At 38.1% G+C, this 23,672-nt stretch overlaps 1 protein-coding gene across 1 annotated transcript in view; it reads left to right on the forward strand.

Annotated features, from left to right (window-relative positions):
• Nucleotides 1–898: 898 nt before the first annotated feature.
• Nucleotides 899–23,672, forward strand: part of MACROH2A1 (macroH2A.1 histone) — a gene marked incomplete at its 5' end in the record, with an annotated part of 23,575 nt that continues 801 nt past the window's right edge. Inside the window, 5 exons of the mRNA XM_029087211.1 lie at nucleotides 899–1,096; nucleotides 3,710–3,817; nucleotides 9,969–10,068; nucleotides 15,318–15,407; nucleotides 18,953–19,127. Of these exons, the coding sequence (XP_028943044.1) occupies nucleotides 899–1,096; nucleotides 3,710–3,817; nucleotides 9,969–10,068; nucleotides 15,318–15,407; nucleotides 18,953–19,127 (671 nt within the window). The remainder of the gene's footprint in view (nucleotides 1,097–3,709; nucleotides 3,818–9,968; nucleotides 10,069–15,317; nucleotides 15,408–18,952; nucleotides 19,128–23,672) is intronic.

Here is a 23,672-nt window from a genome sequence, read left to right on the forward strand (position 1 = left end):
AATATATATATATATATATATATCCCTAAACCAACCTCCTTCTGTCTTTGTCTGAAATCTGATAATACTCTCCATTCACCAGCCCTTTGTAAGCTTGGAGCCTCGCTGAGTTGTGGTTGGGGAGCAGTAAACACAAATCAGAAGGTGGGAGTACCTGAGGGACTTTGATGACATCGTTTGTACTCTCCCAAATAGTGAATTAGTCCTAGTTAGATCTATAAAAAAAAGAAAAATGGGTTAAAGTGGTTTTAAATACAGAACATGATATATTTCACCTCTGCTTTTAAAGGCTTGAATGAACTGCACACTTTTGAATATTGATCTGCTTTTCTTCAACTACCTAAAGATTTTTTTTGAAGAAAGACTTCCAGGTATAGAGATTTGTATAAATGTTACCCTCCATTTGAAGTTTCTTTTTCTAAGAAAAACATTCTGTTTTAAAAATGCACTTCCAAGAAAATTCAGCAATTGGGACATATATTGTGTCCTCCAGAGGTTGCAGATGGGCTTTGGGGTCCCATCCCTCACACAGGCTACCCTGCAAAGCCCTCATGTCTGTGGCTTAGGGCTGTCCTGTTTGCTGGTAGCTGGGTAACAGTCTTCATTGCATGGCTTCACAGAAACAGATCTGGTGTGAGCCCAAGAGATATTGACAGTCACAAGCATATGCACAAGAAGAATACACTTTCCCTTTGTAGTAAAAGTCTAGTACATGATCAACTCCATTTCATACATTTCATGTCTCTCTTCTTCAAGGATAATGTGTTGGGAAACGTACAAGAACCAGTTAAAACTCAAGGCAATGTACAAAGTTTGCATTTTCTGTTCATTGGTGAAGTAAATGCTGAAATTTGTCATGTACAACTGTATTTTTTATTTTTTTTTTTTAATTTATTAGCTATTGAAAGGGGTCACCATAGCCAGTGGTGGGGTGTTACCCAATATTCACCCAGAGCTGTTGGCAAAGAAGCGGGGATCAAAAGGAAAACTGGAAGCCATCATCACTCCACCTCCTGCAAAGAAGGCAAAGTCTCCATCACAGAAAAAAACTGTATCAAAGAAAACAGGCGGCAAGAAAGGGGCAAGGAAATCCAAGGTAGAGTCATCTGTTTATTTGAAACCCAAACAAGTTGGCTAGAAGTAGCTGTAAGGGGAGCATCATGTAGGGTAGACTTTCTGATCCATGTGTTGTTAACAGCAGGGATTTCAGTAGCAGGGTAAGGAAATGCTGAAGGAGGAGTGCTGCCCTCTCCCTAGTGCAGCTGGAAGTCTGAAAACCCTCACAAAGTGGCATAAATCTGCAGGACAGGCAGGCAGGCTGTAAATACTCTGTTCTTTGTACGAAACAGTCGTTAGGTGGGCACAGGTTGGAGGCAGAAGAGGGTATCTCTCCTAGTTACACCTTACTGGTGAGCAAACAAGACCTTCGGTAGCAATGGAAGGAGGAGCTTTGCTGTGACTGCGCAGGTGCCTGCATTGGGCTAGGCAGAGTAAACTTCCTTGGACTTTGTTCAATTATTGATAGGTGTCTGCAAGAAAGACTGGATCCAGGTATTTTTTTCAAAAGTGAAGTCCCACTAAAGCAGCATTTTGCAATTGTAAAGATTGAAGAACAACAACAGCCTAAATCAATTGCATTGCAATAACATCCCCAGCCATTAGCATGGCAGAGTTCTGTTTCCAACTGTTGTATTTTTATGTTAATTGTTGGTTTTTTAAATAGTTGTTGTTGTTGTTGTTGTTCCAGCTTTAAGTTTCCTCTTAGTTAGTTGATTTGATGAAATCCAAAGAGGGTGAAATACTTCTCAAGAAGTAGGATGCAATTCTGCTAGAGCAGGTAGCTGAGTCTCTTACAGCATCAGAGAAACCGTATTGTGGGAACACAGAATTTCTTTGGCTGAGCTGGAGACCCAGAAATGTCCCTCTCTGGTTTTAATATCTTATAGATGAGAATCTTCCATGTTTAGATTTGGGTTTTTTTAAATTCCTAGTAATTAATTAAACTGATTCAAAATGAAGTGTGGAGGTGAGGGGAAGAACAAGAGAACCAAGATATGATTTTTCTTATGTGAGAAAACTAAGAATAACATCTTTTTCTTTTTTTTTTTCTTTTTTTTTAAGCTAAGGGGAACATTTTTTGATTCTCTTTTTGAGTCTCAGTTTGTAGAAGTAGGGAATCTTTCTAACGTGTGCACATGTAACCAAGGATTTTTTTTATTATTATTATTATTATTATTATTTTTTGCAAAACAACTACAGTCAAGCAATAGATGATGAAAGTAGGGAAAAAAAAAAAACTACATGAATTTCACATGAAATGGACAGTGCATGTGAAAAGTTGCCTTCCAGGTCAAACAAAGCTTCTGTATTCATCCTGTGTGTCTCTGTTTAATGGTCACTCTTCTGATGGTTTTACTTTTTTTTTGTTTTTGAACTGCTGAATTTAGTTTTCTCTCTTAGAACACCTAGTAGCTGACATTTCAAGTGCAGTGGTTCTAATAACCGTGCACTAATAATTTCCCTAAATCTGGCATTTTTTTTTCCCTTCCTTGATTACAAAAGCAGGAAGTCTGTTGTGGGGTTCTGTTTTTCTTCCACACAATAAACTGTATTGTCTGCTTACTATATTGGTATTTGGCTAACAGTAAACTCCTGTGGAATTGAAATAGGACCCATGAAAACCTAAGTTGCAAAACATTTGTGTAAATTAAAGCATGGTTACAGCTTATAGAAGCACCAATATATCCTTGTATCAAAGTAATTTGAGTTGCTCAGCCACAGATTTAGTTTATATACTTTGGAAGGGGACAATAAGAGAACAGTGATTTGCTAAATATTCCAGGTGTGCTTTTTACCTTCAGCATACGTATTGCTGAGGCACCAAATATTATATGAAATCATAAGTAGTGATTTTATTGAAAATATAAAGTTATTTGGGGCACCAATTGAGTTTATAACCACAGCAGTCAATTCACTGTCTTCATGAAGCACGCTTTTCAAAATGTTCCTAGTTCTTATTTCTTATTCAGTGAATCAATTCATTCCTGAAACCTATCATTTTATTTCAGTAATACAGGTGAAAAAAGGAATGGTAGTTGAGGGGAGCTCCCTCTCCACCAACTACAGTTTTACTGAAGATGAAAGAGATCACATTAAACAAGACAGAGAAAATTTCAGCCCATTTGCTACTACTAGGCAGGTAGAAAGTAGATGTCAACTTCTGCCACTGGCTTTAAGGATGGGCAGATTTCAAAGCAGTATTTCTACAAATAAGTTGGTGAAATCTAGGAGCATTTCCCTTCATAGAGAGAGAAAATTTGCACTATAAGTCAGTTTTTACCTTAAAAACAATGTCTGCCCACACATAAAAATAGATACATTATCTTTTTCCACACAAACCATTAGAAAGCTGTTACAAGTTTGGGGTTGTTTATATGTTTTCTTGCAACATTTAAGATGACTGTCATCTGAATTAGGCAAGAGAAGGCTTATGTAGATATGCAGACATTGAGATCACTTTTCCTATTGATTCCTTCAGCTGTAATCAGTCACTTTAGTCAGACTAAAGGATAAAATCCAAGCACTAGTGTTTGTCCTGGCATTTTATTGCCTGGTAAGGATTTATGGCATGTCATATATCTTAGTGTTATTAAACAATGTTTTTCTCTCAGCCTTGAGTTAACTAATTAACTATATTTTTGGGAAGAAGAAACAGGGAGAAGTGAGCAAATCAGCCAGTGCTGACAGTACAACAGAGGGAACTCCTGCAGATGGTTTCACAGTCCTGTCCACCAAAAGTCTGTTTCTTGGCCAGAAGGTATGCTCCTGCATTTTTATAAATAAATACTTAATTTTCAGCATTGTTTAGGGAATGCCCCCCCTTTCCCCAAAACGTCTAAGTACAATGGACATTTCCCCACTGAGCACTTGTGGAGATGTACAATATTAGTTTTTCAACAACGAAATTCTCTGAAACAACGTTTTAAAGAACATTTTAAAAGTAAATAAATGAGTCTTCATATGGCTACATAATTAAAAACTCAAATAGAAGGAAAGAAAGCCTGTGTGCTTGTAATCTGTCTCGCCTTATTCATAAAGAGCATAATCATTACAGCTAAGCTTCTGCCAAAGATGAGATTAATCTAAGAATAAAATGTCTTTTTCCAATGGGCAGCCCACTTCATTGCTGATGTAAATGACTTAGAGGTTTTTATCAAAACCTATTTTAGATATTTGTTCATAATGGCGATTTTGTGTTTTGTTCTGCTTTGTTATTTACAGAAGTTAATGCTGTGTAGTAATGAATGATGCTTTTATGAAAAGCTAGAAGTCAATGATCCTTTTTTCCCTGTGAATATGTTTTGGAACATGGGGTGGTTTAATACAAAAACTATCTGCTTAAAGAGAGGATCCATTTAAAGAGACAATTCATTAAATGAATTCGGTCTTTGATCATGAAACCTGCCTTTAGTTCGTGATACAAAATTTTGTTCAGTAAAACTGCATCTTTCTTCTATCATTCAGTAATCAGATCATTGTGTTGTAAGTCATAAAAGATGAGCCATTGTCCATTGTGGAATGTATCTCCTCTGACTCATTGTTATTGCATACTGAGGTTGTTCTCCATTTATCCTTCCACAGTTTGTTTGCTAAGTTTAACATGCATGAGAGTAACCTTATTTTTTCACAAGACTTCTGATTTTCCACATTTAACTTTAAGGCTAGGGCTAGATTGCTGGTTTGGTAGGTTGTTTTGACAACTACTAAGGGGGTGGTTTTGAACATATTTTTAAAAATATTTTGATGACTAAATTAGAACCCAAAATTTATAAACTACCTTACTGTTTCATGAAAACAAGTAATGTCAGACTTCTGGACCTGATCTTGAACTCCTTTTAGTTACCATAGGAAACCTGTATTAAGATGTAGTGTTGTGTTCCAGCAAGGCTGACCCAGCAAATCAATATGGCTTTGCTGTTGGGCTCAGTGGAAGAGAATCATGAACTCCAGGACTGCTTTAAGCTGTGCTGAGTAAAGCCAGTGTCTGCTGTAGAGCTTTCCAGTGAGTACCTTGTACTGGGAAATGGACTTCCTGGCTTTCTCATTCACTTGGAGTGCAGCCCCCTGAAAAAATTACTGGTATGACATGTCCATCCCCATATTGGTTCATTGTCAGTTAGCCCTGCATATGAGAGGGGCCAGGTGTTAGCCTTTGTTTGTAATATAGTACACATAATTAAAAGAAAAAATTAAAAGAAAAATGAAACCCCATTTGTCTCCTGTGAGGGAACACTCCAAATGAAATGGATTATTTTCTGAGGGGTAGAGAATGCATAGGTGCTGTTGAGATGTGGCTAGCACGGATTATATTTTGCTTTTGATTCCCTGTGAGAAACTGTCTTTAGAGGCAGTAAATGGTTAGTGTCAAAATCTAAGAAAAGTATGTCTAACAAATACAAGAATTTTCTGTGTCCTGTGATGACATGTGAGTTAAAAATGAAATTCTTGTCTAGTTTGAGCTGATAAAGAATGCATTAATGTCTTTGTTCTGATTTACCCCTAAAATAACACATTTAGACCAACCTTAATTCTTTTAAGCATTCATGTTGATACTGAAAATGTGGAAAGTTTAAAATGCCAAAAGTCTTTGTGCTGTATTGATCAAAGAGGTTTTACTTAGCATAAAAACAACCAAAAAAACCTGTATTATGCAGGATTATTCCTAGAAATAATTTCAGACCATTCCCCAGAAATTATTTTCAAAATTATTAAAATAATTTTTATATTCTTGTGATAAAAAAGGCAAAACTTCCAGTCATGGAATCACTGGGAGTTGAATACATCCTCTCTCCTAAACTTGAGGTGTGTTTTGCCTGGGCCAGGAGGCTCCGGGGTGTGACAGGATGTCTGCTGCTACATGCAGGTTTAGCAGACTGCAATCTCATTGATGGTGGTGGTTAATTATTTAAGTGACACGTGGAAATCTCAAATAATTGCTATTTATTTTTGAAATTTACAACTTAAATATAACTATTATCTATAAAAAAAACTCTAGTGATTCTGAATCAGTTAAATGCTTCTGCTTAGCTCTTTCTACATGCAATTGCTGTTTAAAAGATAATATTGATTTTAAAAATATTTCTCTAATTTTAAGTCTGACACTTAACAGAAAAAAATCAGTTTTGTTATATTGGTCTTAAATTAGTGCCACATGGTATTTATAAACATAATGAACTAATAATTTTCTTCAGTAGCAGTTCTGGACAGTAGTGTTGTAGTTTGATTCCTTAGACTTGTGCATGTTGCTTTTTTCAAAGCAGGTGAGGGCAGAAGGTGTTTGCCTGTTTGGAGGAGGACCTTTCTTCTATTCAGCATAGCCTCACTCTCCTTAAACAGCCTTTTGAGGAAGGAAAAATCTGTGAATCTCTTGGGTAGGAAGGGCAGCGTGTTTAGGTGGTTCAGCTGGAAGCCTGGGACTCATGACTCCTGGCTTCTGGATTTGGCTGATTCAGAGAAACTGTAAATCACCTCTTTCTCTGTTACCTTCTCCACTTGTGAAATGGAAACACAGCTACACTCTTCACATGGATGGTAGGAAAGGTCAATATGTTAAAACATTTTGAGCTTTTCCATTTGAAAAGCAAAAATATTTGTATTAATCACAGTTATTTGATTTTTCTTGAATTTGTTTTCAGTATAATTTCATGTTCTGTGTGTTCTTAATAAACTGCAGTGCAAACACAGAAACCTGGAACCAAAAAGCCCAAACAAACAATTGGTGTCTTTGGAACCTCCTGTGACACCCTTGAAAACCTTTACAGGATGTCTCTTTGGTCTGCAAAACCACTATCTGCTAGATCAGGAAATCATTTATGAGATGCAGAGAAGGAAGAAAATAATCTGCTCTTACTATCACGTAATTCATACGTGTTTAATGGGAAAAAGCTTTTTCTTGGCTCCATATTTGCAGAAGGGAAAGGGAAGGGGTTTATTTGCAAGAATGGTTCTTCATCCTCCTAATAACCTCAGTTTTAATTACTGAAAATGCAAATGAGAATGTTGCAAAACTGGGTATTGTTCAGTTTTTAAAAAGTACTGTTATTGCATTGAATTTTTAGGTAACTGCTGACATTGAGCTAGAAGTTGTTAGAAGTCAGGAAATTGAACCCTTCAGTTATACCTGTAAAAGTGTATTAGTGCTGCAGTAATTAAGTATTAAAATCTAGTTAATATGTAAATGATTGCACATCCTACAAGTGCCATCCCAATGGGAACGTGGTATTCTGCACATTAACTAGTTTGTTTTCCTGAGACAATTACAGAGCAGAGGCAGAGTTGTAAGACCTCAAGCCTAAGCCTTAGGGTTTGGACTTTCAGAGAGACCTCAAGCTTGTTGTCTGCAACAGGCATCTTCAGTTTTCTCTATGAAACTCATACCAGAAAAAGTTCCAAGACTTTAAAGGTAATTTTGTCTGAAATAAGAAATGCAAGGCTTGGCTCAGAAAATACTCATGGATGTGCTAAGTGCCCTCTGCATTTTTTCTAACTAACATTTAATTTAAATGTTACCTAAAGTTATGTGCATTCTTTGTTGCACATGTAAATACAAATTGTGCCTATTTATTCTTTTAAAGTGACCCTTTAGGGGGATCACTTCTGTCTAATACGTACTTCATACTATTAGGTAGTAAAACTCAAGAATTCCTCACTGGAGGATTTAATTCTATGGGACAACTTTGAATTTTATTTTTTCTTTTTTAATTCATTTTGGCAATCAGATACCTAACAGTGCATTGAACAATAAATGCAAAATTTAGCAAGATAATACTTAGCTGCCAACGCATGCTGTCAGTGATGGAGAGCTTTTTAAGCATTTTGTTATTACTGTTAAATTGCAACTTTCATTACCAGCTGGTTGCTGTGTAAATCCCATATACAAGTAGGTGCAGAAATAGATTAAAGGTCTGAAATCAAAATGATCTGCAGCCAATAGTAGAACACCAAATTAGGAATCAAAGAGATTCACCTATAAAATGAACAAAATATGCTTAGGAACATACCAAAGTCTCCACAAAACAGTCTTTTGGTGTGTGCATGTGTTTTGTTGTTGTTTTTTTTTATTTCAAAGTTCATAAAGGTTCTTTAACATTTTGGTTTGATTTCATTTGAGTTTGGTTTGGGTTTTTTTTTTTAAACAGCAGTTGCTTGTAGTCAAACTCAAGACTCAAACTCAAGTATGAATAACTCGCCACGTGTGAAGTATTAAAGGATTCTAAGCTATTTGGAAAGCAAACTTTCTTAGATTTTATTACAAATACCTGAACAGACCCATACTTAAAACAGGGCTGAGTTACACTCATTTTTAGCCAAAATCACCATATTTTGAGGGAACGTAGTTTACTCAAGCAACATATGCAAATTAGATGAAATTGCAGGCTTTTAAAAAGAGAAAGAAGGTCAATTCATATAATCACATGAATGAAATGGAAATAATTTTTTCATAAAACTTAAATATATGGATGTTGGCCTCCTTAAATGACTCATTCACTTGTGCTGGTTAGATGAATTGGCTCATAGTCCCTGTTAATAAATTAACATACACAAGGAGAAGACTTGAAGAGTTGAGTTTACAGAACATGGATTACAAACTAAGAGAGAAAACTCAGTTATTGATGAGATTAATTGCCATGCCTGAATGTATATGTTCTGCTTCATAGGTTGAACCCAAGGGGCTTTGGATTAGAAGGGAAGCCTGGCTTAACTGCAGCTGGCTTCAGGACTTGCATAAATGAATCAGAACTTTCCCTTTCATAGCTGCTTTCCATATTGCCTAATTAGCTACTGAAATGATCATTTAAAATGCATATTGAAGATAATGTATTTCCCCATATGAAAGAGTCTGGAACATTTTTTTTTTTGCACTCTAAAGTATTTTAACTTTTGGCAGTAGTAAACTTGGTGCATGTGAAATTAGACTTCTAAGCACTTCCAAAAAACCATCCTCCCTAATATGGCATGGCAGGATCAGTTTGTTACCATGGCTGGTCTTTTCATTGACTTCTTATTTTATATACTAGTTTGTAAGTCTTGCTCAAAATGTGTTGCTAGAAGTTGAAATCTGCACTGCCTCGTATTTCATTTATTCTTTTTAAGAACATGTAGTGCAGATGTGAGGTTAATCTCTAGATATCTGTGCTGACTTCCTTACCTTGAGAAATCCTTCTGATTTTTGTCATGATTCAGACAGCAATGCTTTAAATACAAGAATGTTAATGAGCATTAGTAGGTGGGGTTAAAAAAAATCTCTATTTTCTTAGATGACAAAAGGGTAAAGCAAATAAAAACTAGAAGCAATAAGCACATAATGGTGCCTGCTCACTGTACGTCACCAGCCACGCACAAAGGCAACAGAGCTGTCCAAATGAAAGCTGAAGTGTCTGCAATACAGAATATGGTGAGCACTAAGAAGGAAAGAACAAGAAACATGTCCCCTCGTTAGGCTGGAGGAATCACTGGAGACAAGTATGTGCTTTCTCCAAGATACGCTCATGTTTGCTGCCTTAAAGGAGGAGTTTATCCAGTTTCAGTGCCGGACAGTCGTGGTACATCTCTGTAATTGATGCTTAAGGAATGATGAGGGTGTCCTTCATCTATACTTTGAGGAGAAACAAATACCCTATTATAATGCCAAAATAAGAATCCCAAATAGTGGTCAGCATAAAGCCAAATTAGAGCTTGTTAGCAGGTACATTCATGTCTTCCCAGTTTAAACAATGTTTGAGTCTTGTGTTTGAATCCTTTTTTTTTTTTTTTTTGGATAATAACCCTCCTTTATGACCTGCCTTTTATTTTGCATATTTGTTTGCAGTGATGCTATCTCCATCTGTGTTGCAAAGCTCACTTTTCTGCAGCTTCTCTGTGATTTCCCAGCTGTCCTGTTATTTCCCACCTCATGCTTTTCTTTTCAGCTGAACCTTATTCACAGTGAAATCAGTAATTTAGCCGGCTTCGAGGTGGAGGCCATTATCAATCCTACCAATGCTGACATTGACCTTAAAGATGACCTAGGTAAATGGGGCATGGGTTGACACAACTAACGGTCACATGGAAATTATGGAACCCAGAATTTACTCTCTAGGACTTATTTAATAAGAGCAGAAATTCAAATCTTGCAGGTTCTATTTTGTTGAAGAACTATATTCCAAAGAATTTTTTCACCAAATCTGAATTCTTGCAGCTATTGCTAGTCTTTAAGTTGATTTCAGTTTAAACAAATCATTTAAATTCTTTTCCATAATGATCATATGTGACTGTTAGCTATTTTGGGGGGTTTCTTATTTGGATACTTTGAGGACTAAAATACTTTTTTGTCAGGTTGTTTTCAAAATAAGCAGTTTCTCCATTCTACCTGCAATCTCAGGGGTTTTTTTGATATTCAGAGTAGGCATAAAATTTTTAGAGGAATGATGAAATAATTAACTATCCCCAAGTTTTTCCTACCTTGATTTCATGTTTAATTCAGTCAAATAATTTGTTTCCATTACACTTCCATTACTCCCTGTCACTTTCACATTGAGCTGAAAACAAATATTGACACTATACCAACACAACTTGTAGATACTGGCATAGATGGTTTATCGCTTTTAAAGCTTCTATCATGTTCCAGATTGAAAAAAAAAAATCCTTCTTCAACAAAAGTCTGTTCTTCAGCAAAAGAAAAGTTTAACTTTTATATATTATTTCCTGCCTTCCCTTCTTATTTGATTATACCTGCTGTTGTCCTTTTTTTTTACCTATTCCTTAATGGAATACAACCCATAATTGTTCTACTACTTCATTTCCTATGGGAATGTACATATGTAATTTAATAAGAAAAATATTTAAGAAGGCTAATTTTTAAATCAGCCTTTAAGAAATGTGTATATTTTAACAGGTGTCTCAACCATCCCAACACATAATTAGTAAATATACCTTATCCTTAAAATGTAAGAGAGATCATTTATATTTTTTAAGCAAATTCATTACAACCCTGCAAATACATGGTTTCCTCTATAGGGAGACTGTCATTTTTAGAATCAAAATGATGAATCGCTATACATGTGAAGATTAGTGCCTGTCAGCTTATTGATGCTGACAAAATGGAGAAACTAGTTATTTTGTTTGGCTTGATGATCCTGAATTTCTTTTTTTTTTTAAAAAACAGATTCCATATTTTAGTGTCATGCTCTGTGGGGAACTGATTGTTCTAGGTGTCTGCAAAGTGAAATGGGGTATTAGCTGATTTAAAAAACTTTGGAAATGATCTCATGTGATTGCTCTGACTTGTCATTTTAACATTTATTTGATCATGTCATACTCAAGATTCCTCCTCCTGTTCCCTACAACCCTTTCTCTACACACACCTGCACACACAACTCCTTTGGCGCAAGGTTTGGAGATGTAAAGGTAGGAAAATATGGACGTTGGTACATGTGTAAATGTAGAGCCTGTGCTGGGTCTCTGTCCAACGTGGTTGATATACATCTGTTTACCTGTTGTAGTTGCAAGTTGTACAGGCTGACATTGCCACGATCGACAGTGATGCTGTCGTTCACCCGACAAACTCTGACTTCTACATCGGTGGTGAAGTAGGTAATGGCAAGTTCAGTGCTGCGGAGTTTGTATGTGTGTGCATGGTCAATCAGCAGCCACAAGCTTGTTGTAGCTACGCAGATTTGCATTCATTTCTCACTTCCAGCAGTCCTGACTGATAATAAAAAGAAATGAATAATTGCAAACTCAGTAGGCATTTTTTTTTGTTTGTTTTTATTCTTATCACCAAATCAGACTTTCAGAAGTAACAATAGAAGGCACCGCCAAAATTTGAAGTGCAGGAACAGTACGTTCACTGCAGGCATGTGACCAAGGAAAACGAATTCCCACGTTGTTTGTTTGACATGTGAAATGCCTATCTTGAATATGGTTTAACTCTTGATCTTTAGATTTCTAACCAGTTCCAGTACACCCTCTCCATGCCAAGTTTCAGATGTTCACATCTGACGTGCTGGATCTAGCTCAACAGTCCTCACACGGCTAGTGATGCTACGTACGTTTTTTCAGGCGGTCGCTCATCTAAGCTACACTGATGAGAAAAGGCACAATAGGAAACATGACAGACATCTTAATTCAGTATCTTAAGTGTCTCCTGAGTAACTCTTATCTTAGTAATACCCTATTCTGCCTACAGCATTTTGAAGGATTTCATAAAAGGGTAGCAATACTTTAACTGAACTGCCTTGGTAATTTAAGAAGGCAAATCCGAATTTGGGCTGAATACAGAAGTTGCTGATAAGGGTGATGACCCACCATGCTTTAAAAAAAAAAAAAAAGTCCTATGATCCCAGCCTCTGTTTTACATCTCATCTTAACCTCATCATCGCTATGCAAATGGTCTCCCTCCACGCCTGAGGTCCTGTTTCTTCACTGGCTTGGAGGGACACGCGTCGTGCTGCAGAGCTGCCGTGTGGTACACCACCTGCTTTGCTGAAGGGGCTGCTTTCTGTGTCACACGCAGGCGAATGTGGCTCTGGATGGCCTGTTGGATCAGGAACAGCTGTGACTTGGCTGGCTAAATGTTATGCAGAGACATTAAAATAAAAGTATTATAATACCCTGTATCTGAAGAATGTGCTTCTAAAGTCTGTCAGACTCGTTTAATTAATGTGCTTGTCTCCCACCCTTTGACAAAGAAATGCTTTGCTACCCTACAAAGAAAATTATCTCTCAAAGCTGCACTGCTCATTCCTTAGTGTAGGTTCCTGTTGCCTCTGACTGCTGTAAGAAAGAATAGAAGTGCACAAATGCTTAGCTTCCAATGATTAACTTTTACCCATCTAAATTTTTTTTATTATTATTATTATTATTATTTTGGTTGGTTTTTTTCCCTAACAATTTTAAATGTACTGGGGGCTTATCCTGAGAATTTTAGAGCCTAAATTTATGCTAACGCTGATTTCGACACTGATACCAATGCCTGCTTGGAAAGCATGAGATAATGATCTTATTCTCATGGGAGTGACACATATTTATGCCTGTGAGCAAATAAGCTACTAACCTTGAGGCTCTGAAGCGAGACTTCCATCAAGAAATTTGCTCATGTAGTGGAAAACTGTTAAATACACTATGTCCTTTCCCAGATTAAGCTAATTTACGACATAGATCTGAAATGTAATTTCAATATAAACCTTCACTATTAATAAGAAGAATATAATTGAGGAGTAAATCCAAAAAACCTCACCGATTCACACCAAATACTACTTTTGTTCTTCTTTGTACCAGATCTGCAAGAAGAGAGCTCAGGAGAGCTTGGTGAGATAAACTGACAGGGTTGTTCATTGCTTTTAATTATAAATGAATTCCCAGTAGAAGGGAAAAAGCTGATCCTTCTGGATTGAATTAAACCAAACTAGGCTAAATTCCATTAAATGTACAACAGCTTTGCAATGGCAAAAGAAATGACCTACTTAATAGATCTTTTCTGTTCCTAGGTTCTGCACAAGGCTTAATTATGTTTCCCCTTGAAACAAGAGAAATTAAGGATTATGAATGTCATGGGGTTTAGGACTGATCTGAGTTCACGGACTCAAGGGGAATGTAACTGGAATATGTATAAATATAAATAGGAATGGTGTAGAAATACATGCAAGAAGAATATAACTCGACTGGATCTCCTGTCCTAACACGCTTGGAAAGACACCTTGCTGCTACACATAAAGCCATTGCTGTCTTAGCTAAGAGATTTGTAAAGTGGTGCCTTCCACTCATTTGCACAGAGATAGATAACTTTGAGTTTCAGAAAATGTTTAGTGAGGAGTTTGAATAAACTTAAACCAAAGTATTTCTATAAAAAAAGCTTAACTGAGCACAAAGAGCTCTGACCTACACAGTCTGACCTTACAGTTCAGCTTTTGGCAAACACCCCTTGTGAATTGGTTATGGGAAAAAAAAAGGCATACATTTCTTAATTGTCCTCAGCTTTTGTTCCCCAAAAGCAATAAACTGCCAATAACAAAGTAGAGGCAGGGTCACAGAGTCAGTTTTTGAATGAACAAATAAATGCATTGTTTTCAACTTCTAATCTTTGTTTTGGAAAAAATTTAGCAATGGTGTCAAAACAAAAGCATCTTGAGGTCCTTAGAGCTATAACTGTTTAGTAAACTGAATCTTGGAGGAGGGGCTCTGCTTCCTTGAGCATATAGTATGTGCACTTCCATCAGAAAATGCATTGTTTTTTCTTTCTTCATCAGTGAAAGCAAGGGGTTTCACCAAATAAATGTCTAGATCTTTAAAGATCCTAATTCTGAATTTTTTGGAAATGGGTTTTCAAAGTAATATCTCAAATCAGAGCTTTTATGATATCATTGCTTTTTACTTATCTACCTTTATAATTAATATGCACTGTACAAAATTATGTGGGATGTTTATGTAGTTAGGAAAATACTTTCTTGGGCTGTTATTTTTTTTTTGTATTAATATTTAAAACTAGAGCTGCAAAATAAGATCTAAACCATTTAGCGATGGACTGCCTTTGTAAACAGCATACCTTTTGGTTGCCCTGAAATGCTGCACAGCTCTTCTCCTCCCAGAATGACTTTGTCCAGCTCCTTAGCTGTAGTTAGAGAAGTTTCATTGGAGGAATATGTTCCTTAGAGATTCTCCTTATTTCTGAGGCTCTTCCTCTTGGTTAAAGGTGGCTCAACAAGCTGGGCAGTTACCAAGTAAAGCAGCCCGCTGCACTCACGAGACTGTTTCATTCCTGGTGCCACCTGTTGGGGTCAGGGACCAAGATCAGGTGAGTTTCAAATTCTTTAAAACAATTTGTAAAGAGAGAGGGGAAATGAATCTTAGGGGAAGGAGTTATGAACCTTCAACCACTCTTGAACTAGCCCTTTCTTCTGGAACATTTCACACTAACAGATGCTTCATGATAAGGAAGGAGGTAGGGATGTCATGTCAGATGTTTTGACATTAAAATCAGAGTCTGAGAATGTTAGCAAGGGATACCAATGTGAGGTTTTTGGGTTGTTAGGGTTGTCTTTTTTGGGTTTTTTTTCTTTCTGTTGTTGTTGTTGTTGTTTTTAATGACTAGCTAATTCTGAAGTCCCAAAAGGTTTAGATCTTACTTTGCAGTCCCCAAAAAAAAAAAAAAAAAAAATTAAAAAAAAAAAAATATGTTTGGGCAGAAAACTCTAGCGTGATGTAATATAAAATAATGATGAGTCACATGTCTGCCGTGGAAACCTGCGATCAGAGGAGTAAAATAACAATTCTCTGTTCAGGGAGCACTTTGGAAAAGAAAGGCGGCAAGGAGTTTGTGGAAGCTGTCATTGAGCTTCGCAAAAAGAACGGGCCGTTGGACATAGCTGGAGGTGAGGTTCTGCGCTTCGGAAAACCCCAAACAGAACACGGCGGGCACGGGCTTCTCTCTCTGCGACAGTCGTTGCACTCAGCCAGCCGAGCTCCTTCTACTGCAGAGCTTGATTCATGCTGACTGCAGCCAACTTTTATGGGTTAAGTGATATTTCTATTCCCCAGAGTTAAAATATACACGTTGCATCTTCGGTAACATTCACCAAAGAGTCTGGGCGATGGTGTAGTGATGGAGTATGACGAGTAAAAGCAGGTTACTCACGGGTACAGTTGGTTATAGCAGCCTTCCAATACCTGAAGGGGCTACAAGAAAGCTGGGGAAGGACTTTTCATAAGGGCAGTTAATGACCAAACAAGGGGAAATGGCTTTAAACTGGGAGAGGGGAGGTTTAGATTAGATATTAGGAAGAAATTCTTCACTGTGAGGGTGGTCAGACACTGGAACAGGTTGCCCAGAGAAGCTGTGGCTGCTCCTCCCTGGAAGTGTTGAAGGCCAGGCTGGATGAGGCTTTCAGCAACCTGGTCTAGTGGAAGGTGTCCCTGCTGCTGGCAGGGGGGTTGGAACTGGATGATCTTTAAGGTCCCTTCCAACCCAAACCATTCCATGATTCTATGATTATTAAGGGCACAGTTCAGAAAAGCAATTAATGAGATGTTTATTTTTCAGAACAGTTGAGTCCAACTCTATTAACCATCCCCTTTGCTGCAATGCCACTGACTTTCACTGAACTTAAGCACGTGCTTAAAGTTAAGCATCTGCTTGGGTACTTTGTTTAATCAGTGCAAAAATCATCACTATAAAAGCTTATGACTTTCTGATGCCTAGTTATCAAAATTTATGTAATATCTGAGGAAAAATCTACTCTCTGAGTAATAAAGTTTGGTGATGGCAATATGTAATTTTACACCATCTGTGAAATTGCTGATACATGTTGTTCATATAGGAGGCTGATTCTGCCATCTGTGTTTATGCTGTAAAAATAAATACAGTGTGCACAGTTTTGTAAACGAATTCTAACTAAAGCTGAAGGGGAGATGTAAGACTTCAGCTCTGACAGGAAAAATTACAACTGTTTACTTCTGGTGCTTAATATGTTTGTTGGGTTTTTTTTTTCCCTTGCTTTTTAAAATTTTTATTAAGTTTTTCTTGGAAATCTTGTTCTGCAAAAATATGTAGAATCAATTAGTCACATTTTTTTCTTCTTACTTCTCTACAGTATTCCCTATCAGCCCAGACCAAACTGCTCATAAATAAGTTACAAGTTGGAGAGGAGAGATTTTTTTTAACTCAGCCATCAGTGCATCCCTCAGATCTGAGGGCTGCTTGGCAGCCTTACCCCATGGGGAGCTCTACACTACACCAGGAGAAACTGGCTGTTAGGGACTTGTTGGAGCACTCTGGAGAAGAATTGCTACACATCAATTTCTCAGCCATACAGATATCCAGTTTTCAGATTTTTCTCTCCTTTTAATCTATCAATAACCAGGATCTCTACCTGGAATATAATTGTAACCAGCACACACTGTGTCCATGGTTCTCTTTTTCTGTTTCTACAGCAAAAGCATAACTAGCTTCCCCTGTCAGAGCATTTGCATTTGAAGTAGGGGACAACTGCTCTTGGTAATTAACAGTTGTCCTCAACAGAATCCTAATGACTGAATTAATGACTACCCTAGAAAACACTCCCTGAGAAATATTAAAGTTAGTGATGCGTATCAATAGAGTGTTTTATTCTTTCAGGATGAAGATATTATCCACATTTCACATCTGACTAGAGATATGTCAGCTGCTTTTAATAGATTTTGCTTGGATTTATGATGTATTCCGAACCTGCCAACGTTTTAGTTGCACATTATGACAAATTAACGTTGCCTAACACTGAGTCTATTCAACATGTTGAGAATCTGCAAACCCATAAGAACGTCAATGCTGGTGCTTCCATTGTCCTTCAAAATGTGTTCTTCTGATTAACCTCTGCTCAGAATGCAGTGTGACAAAGTCTATTTTCTATTTCCTACAGCAGTTACAGGATAGTATCCATATGTGATGATCGTGCTCCAAGAGTTATTTCTACTATACTTAAATAATAAAATGCCTCATAAACATTCCAAAATGGAATTCCAGATGATTTCTGGCCTCTAAGCACCTTTACAAACCTGATTTTATTTTTATTATTGGCATTTTTATTATTGTTTTTGAAGACATAAGCTGCCACTTTATACCTATTTATACTTTTGTGGCTACATATGATTATTTCCCAAAGCATGCATGTTAGAGGGCTGACTCTTTGTGAAGGTTCAGTCTATACTCTTGAGAGATTTCAACTAGGTGGGGTTTTTTTTTCCTTCAGCTTCTGATTATGGCATTTTTCTTCCCATTTTATTTTTTATTTAATATTTTTTTGTAACAAACCAAAGCTACAAGGCTTTTTAATTGCCTTGGACAATTAAAGGACAGACCTGTGAGTTCAGCAATGGCAGTGATCATCTTACCCTGTTTTCTGTCAGGCTGAGCAGAATCTGTTGTTGCTCTTGATGGGAAGTGGTGAATCCAGAATGTGTTCTCCTGTTGAGAGAAGGCTTCTTCTCTGGAGAACCCCTGGCTGGCAGTAGTTTCTAGGCAGTCTCTGCTGCATCCTCTGAGTCCCCACAGCTCCATGGTAGTATCGTGGTGATAATACACGATTAGCATGGTAAAAAAAATCTTCATTTCTTTGTACATACAAGGCCTTGCCTGTTGGTATATAAACAGTGTGAATCAAACATTGTAAATCTATAAATCCATCCTCTCCAACCATCCATCAGGAATGTGATGGAAGAGAGAAACTAAAACCAGTGTTGTTTAAGTGGTCTTAAGTGGATGACCCATCTACAAAAAGGTCTGAATAAGACCAGGCCCAAAGTCTTGAAATCACACAAAATGTCTTCTTTACAATTACTCAGAAACAAAGCTGAAAAGAAAGCAAAAAAATCTTAATTCACCTCTTTTCCAGCCTTCTTTACCAGTTTGCAGAGCACTAATTAGTGCTATTAGCTTGGGCTGCAGTGTGCCCAGAAGCTAGCTAAACAAACTGGGTATTTAGCAGAAGTAGCTGAAGGTCACACAAGTCATAACTTGGTGCGACTCTCCAGCATCCTGATGTTCACTGTAGCTCTGCAATAAACCAAAGCAAAGCAAGATCACCCCTTGAACAGGTTTACATTCTAACAGATCACTGCCTTCTTCCTTACACGTTACACAAGTTTGCAAAATCCTCAATATTAATGTGTTTGCTTTGATGTCAGCCGTGAATTCTTGCTCTCTCTAAAATAAGATCAATTATAACTGTGATTTATAAATTACCACGGCAAAGTGCAGCTGGAAATGGAAAATACAAAGCCTCTGTAATCATGTTGTTATATTTAAGGCTGTGTGATTTGTAATCTGAAACATTCAGAGGAGCTAAAGGAATGTCTGTCAGTTGTTTGCTATTTTAATCACATAGGCACTCTTTTAATCCCACGGAGAGGAAAACATTGACGTTTCACTTTCGGTTTTTACTAGCTGTTGTCAGCGCTGGCCATGGATTGCCTGCAAAATTTGTGATCCACTGTAACAGCCCAGGTTGGGGCTCAGACAAGTGCGAGGAGCTGCTGGAAAAGACGGTGAAGAACTGCTTGGCTCTGGCTGATGAAAAGAAGCTGAAATCAATTGCGTTTCCTTCAATTGGCAGTGGCAGGTAAGGCTGTTACACAAACCCGATACTTGATGCCAAATAGGTCACATTTTCTAAGCGTCATCTCATATGTTCCAGTCCTTTCTCATGTACAAAACCCATTGCGACAATGCTGACTTTATTATTTGTTGTTTAGATCAGTTCCCTGAATGAAAATTGTCTTCTAGGTTCATTCAAACTCTACATGGAGCTACAGTATTCTCCTGAATACCAGTTCAGCTTTGGCAGGTCTCGTAGTGATCCCTGCAGAATCTTAAAAGCCTGCAAATAGGTTAAAGAGCATAAAACACACTTTTAAAGAGGGTATTAAAAAGACTTTTTCAGACTATCAGTATGTTCATATAAATTGGGGATGTGGAGGAAAACATGAATAAAAGGGCTCTATTTTACCTAGTTTTAGTGCATAATTAAACTGCAATGTATGTCTTGGTAAGACCAGAAGACATGGCTTAGTGTTCATATAAGCAGCAAACCTGAAGTGCCCTGATTCTCAGGATTTGCAGAGTCACTTCAAGCTTTCACCCCAAATCCCTAAGCTGAATTCCATGAAGTTTACATCATGGGACTCAGAGAAAAAAAAAAAAGAGAGTCTTAAAAGCCTTTGCCAAGATCTTTGAAGCCAGAGTCTAAAGTTAAGGTTCTCTGGCTTTGTACAGAATGCTTGGTGCCTTTGAAAGTTGGATCATGTTCTTAAGAGATGGGCTACGCTTTTAATCTGAGGCTCTTGGGTTTGGGGTGGGGAGGGAGGTTTTGAAACACTTGGCCCATAATGATGGCTCAGTATGAAGACCAAGGGCCAAATCTAGGCTGGGTTACACAGTTGTGTATTCAACCCTGAACAACTGCCCCTTTTGAATTTGCCATGAAAGAAGTTGGCTGATGCACAGCAAGAATATTCTTCCCATTGTGCCGTGTTGCAACACTAGATTAATTCCTGCATATTCTGTGGGTTAGGGCAGGAAGTGCTGTTGGAGCTTTTGGGTGAATGACAATGAAGAAATAGAGGTTTCACTAGGGTCATAAATTTAAGTGACTTGCATCAGACAAAGCTCCAAATAAGGTTAATTTGCTTGAGTGTCATTTTAAGGGAGTAGCATGAGCAAACTTTGTGGAATGGTAAAGAAATATAGCGGAGGGTTCATACTAACCTGTTGACTTAGGAGGTTCACAGGCTGGTCACTAAAGAGAGAAGCTCTGAATTGCTCTTTAGGAGAAACTGTTCCTCCGTGGACTGTAGAGTGACTATGGAATTGGTTATATAGGTGACTAAAGCGAGACTATATAAAGTATCTTCCACAGAGCCCTTTCTTTTCTGGATAGCTCCCAACCATTCCCAACCCTTGTTGCAGAGTAGTTGATGGTGTTGGAAGGTGGTGAAACCCTGAATAATCATGAGATGCACATTCTGTTATGAAATCTGGTTACTGACAGGCAAGGTCTGTGGCTGAGTTCTCAACTTGGTGTATTCATGTCCTTCTCACTTAAGCCAGTTGAAGTGATGCTTTTAAAAGATGGAGAGGAATCAACAGGCCTTGAGAAATATGTGAGGTTGTGTATTTTTTCCCTTTTTTCTTTTAATTAGAGATATTGAAGCATAAATTAATTTTGGAGAGAACAGAATTTATCCTGACAATACTCGTTTTTATGAAGTCAGAAGTGTTAAAAGAAATAAAAGTAAAGCTTTTAAAGACCACAAATGCCAAAGACACCACATGTATGCAGCTGTTGTAGTACAGACATCTGTCAAGCAGACATCACCCAATAAACCCACATAAACAGTTTCATTCTCTTTTATAGTTGAGGAATGGGATTACACGAGGGCAGTTCAAATAAATCAAGAGGGGAAATAAAATAGCATGCTTGTAACCTTCAGTGGGCCAGATGCTCAGCTACAGGCAACTTGTGGAAAGCACAAGTTGGGTGCTCTACAAAGGTAGCCTGGAGTTCAGTCTGGTAGGGCCAGCAGGAGATCAGGGAAAGGAGAGTTAGAGATTGAACATAAAATCATCCTTGGAGTATGGATTTCATTCCAAGGCTCTGACTTTGATCTGAATTGACACTAGCTTGGCTAAAGTCTCAAACTGCCTTTTCACAAGAATTTGATTCAGACCAGTAGACTGACACAAGAGGCTTCTGTTTCTTGCAGATGGCCACTGGGTCAACACTTTTCTTCTGATTTTTCTGTTCTCTTTCTTTTGGGACAGTGGTCCTAACCAGTGTACTTCAACCCTTTGTGCTTGACTCCCCTTGACCAGGCTGCTCTGCTTTCCTTTGCCCTGTTGTGACCACCTATTGGAACACTACTGAGGTGGAAGTTGTTTGAGTTCAGAGTCCCCAGTGAGCAGTTCAGAAATGGTGTATACTCTGATTTTGATGCTGACCTGCATGACAGTTCCTGGTCAGGAGCAAAATTCCTCAAAGATCTGTTCAATATATGCCAGGATGCAGCATTCATAAGTAACCAGCAAGTGATCAGATGTGGAGACACGCTGAGTCTGTGTCTTTATCTCTATGTAAGCTGACAGTAGGAAGTACCTCCAGTGTCAAACTCTTGCTTGTAGTTGATTAACTTGTCACACAGCTGATTCTCCCTGACCAGCTCATTTGGCTTTGGAAGAATACAAGGTTTTCTCATAATCTTTTTTCCTTTTTTTCTTCTTCAGTAAAAGGAAAAACTGGGCATTTTTAGAAAATAAAGAAACAGCTTGAGCTATTTCATGTCATCATTTTTGAAATATCACAAGCATTATCTTCAGGCAGCGTGTATAATAATCACATAGCAGGCAGCACTAGCACAGAATTGCTCTCAGAGTATATTTTATGGTAAGATAAGGTGCAGTAAGCAATCCCTGACACAGGCAGTTACCTTTCTTATTTTGTGTCTTGCAGCATGTAATGAGAGAGTGAGTACAACAGCATTTTATTGTCAGAGTTTGGTGCTTCAGTGAGCAAATGCTAAGTGATGTCACACCTCTCAGTGCCAGAGGTGAATTGAGCCCAGCTTCTTCAAATTGCTGAGGAAACTCTTGAGAAACTCAGCCATGTGTGTAATCTGTAAATTATTAGTAGTATTAATTGTACACACTTTATAACAGGGAATATTGACGATCATACATCAGTAAATGCATGTCAGCCAAAGAGGTGATGCTCAACAGGGCCTTTCAAATTCTGTTTGGGTCCTACTCATAACAGAGTGATCGTGTCCTGTCACCTTCAGACTGATGACTGCAGTGCCTCAGGGAGTGTTCAGACTCCAGCTGGGGTGAAACCACAGCCCGGGGGTAGCAGTACTTGATCAGTAATACCACAGCAAAGCTTAGGCCACAGTCAAAGTAGTTACCAGGTGTCATTTCCAGAGTTTATGTGACTTATAAAACTCACAGGACAGGTCACCGCTTTGTTCAGCCCATTCAACTTGTGCTTGACCTGTTTTAAGAGTAGGTAAAACTCTCAGACAAAGGCTGCTAGATAAAAATGTGAAAAAGCTTGTAAGACGTGTTCCAAGGCTTGACATCAAGCTTTGAAATTTGGTCTCTTCAATCAATGCCAAGTAACAGGACAAGAAGAAATGGCCTTAAGTTGCACCAAGGGCAGTTGAGATGGGATGTGAGGAAGAATTTCTTTGCTGAAAGGGTTCTCAGGCATTGGAAGGGGTTGCCCAGGGCAGTGGTGGAGTCCCCATCCCTGGAAGGATTGAAGAGTCGTGTAGACACAGTGCTGAGGGACATGGGTTAGTCGGGGACTTGTCAGTATTGGGTTCATGATTAGACTCGATGATCTTAAAGGGCTTTTCCAGTCCAGGCAGTTCTGGGATTGAGTGTTGGAAGTGTTGCTGAGGTTGGCTTAGAAAAGCCATCAAGTCCCTTAAGTCTGTCCTCAGATCTGACACAGCCGCTTTGGCTACCCAAGCCCAGTCAGGTTAGACTGGCCCCATCTGCCCCAGGCCCACTGAGACCCAGGAGAGCAGACTTACTCACCTTCACTCAGCCTGCTTCACTTTTTTCTACGACATTTGGAAGGCTCAGGGTGTTGCCAGTGTTGTTTCTCACTCCTGACCTACTCGAACTCATTCTCTCTTCCTTTTGAGTCTGCAGCAAGGCTGTACAAAGTGCCTTAAAATTTTGTTCTATATTATTAACCATTAATAGCTGTAAAATCATTTGGTATTTTGTGTCTTTTCATGCTTAATTTTCTATATCAAGTTTTCTATCCCTTTTTGTTTTTCTTTCATGGTTGATTTGCTTTCCAGACTCTAATATATGTGCTGCTTTCCTTAACGCTTCAGACTGTTGTTCACTTGTCTTGTTAAATGAGAATAATTGACCCATCAGATATCGTAAAGTTCCACCCATTAACGTGTGTGGACTCTCTGTATTTGTATTTTGAGAATGCTTTTCTTATGTTTGAACATTTTAAGTCTTGCCTAAACAAACAAGATGGTAGCTTCTAATTCAGACTGTAAACACTGGCTTTGTAACTTTATTTACTGTGCTGCAGTAGAGAAAAGACGGAGAATTCCCCGCAAGGTTCTACCATCAAAAGCTTGTT

This window comes from Antrostomus carolinensis, unplaced genomic scaffold, assembly GCF_000700745.2.
Source record: "Antrostomus carolinensis isolate BGI_N321 unplaced genomic scaffold, ASM70074v2 scaffold25021, whole genome shotgun sequence".
NCBI lineage: Eukaryota > Metazoa > Chordata > Aves > Caprimulgiformes > Caprimulgidae > Antrostomus > Antrostomus carolinensis.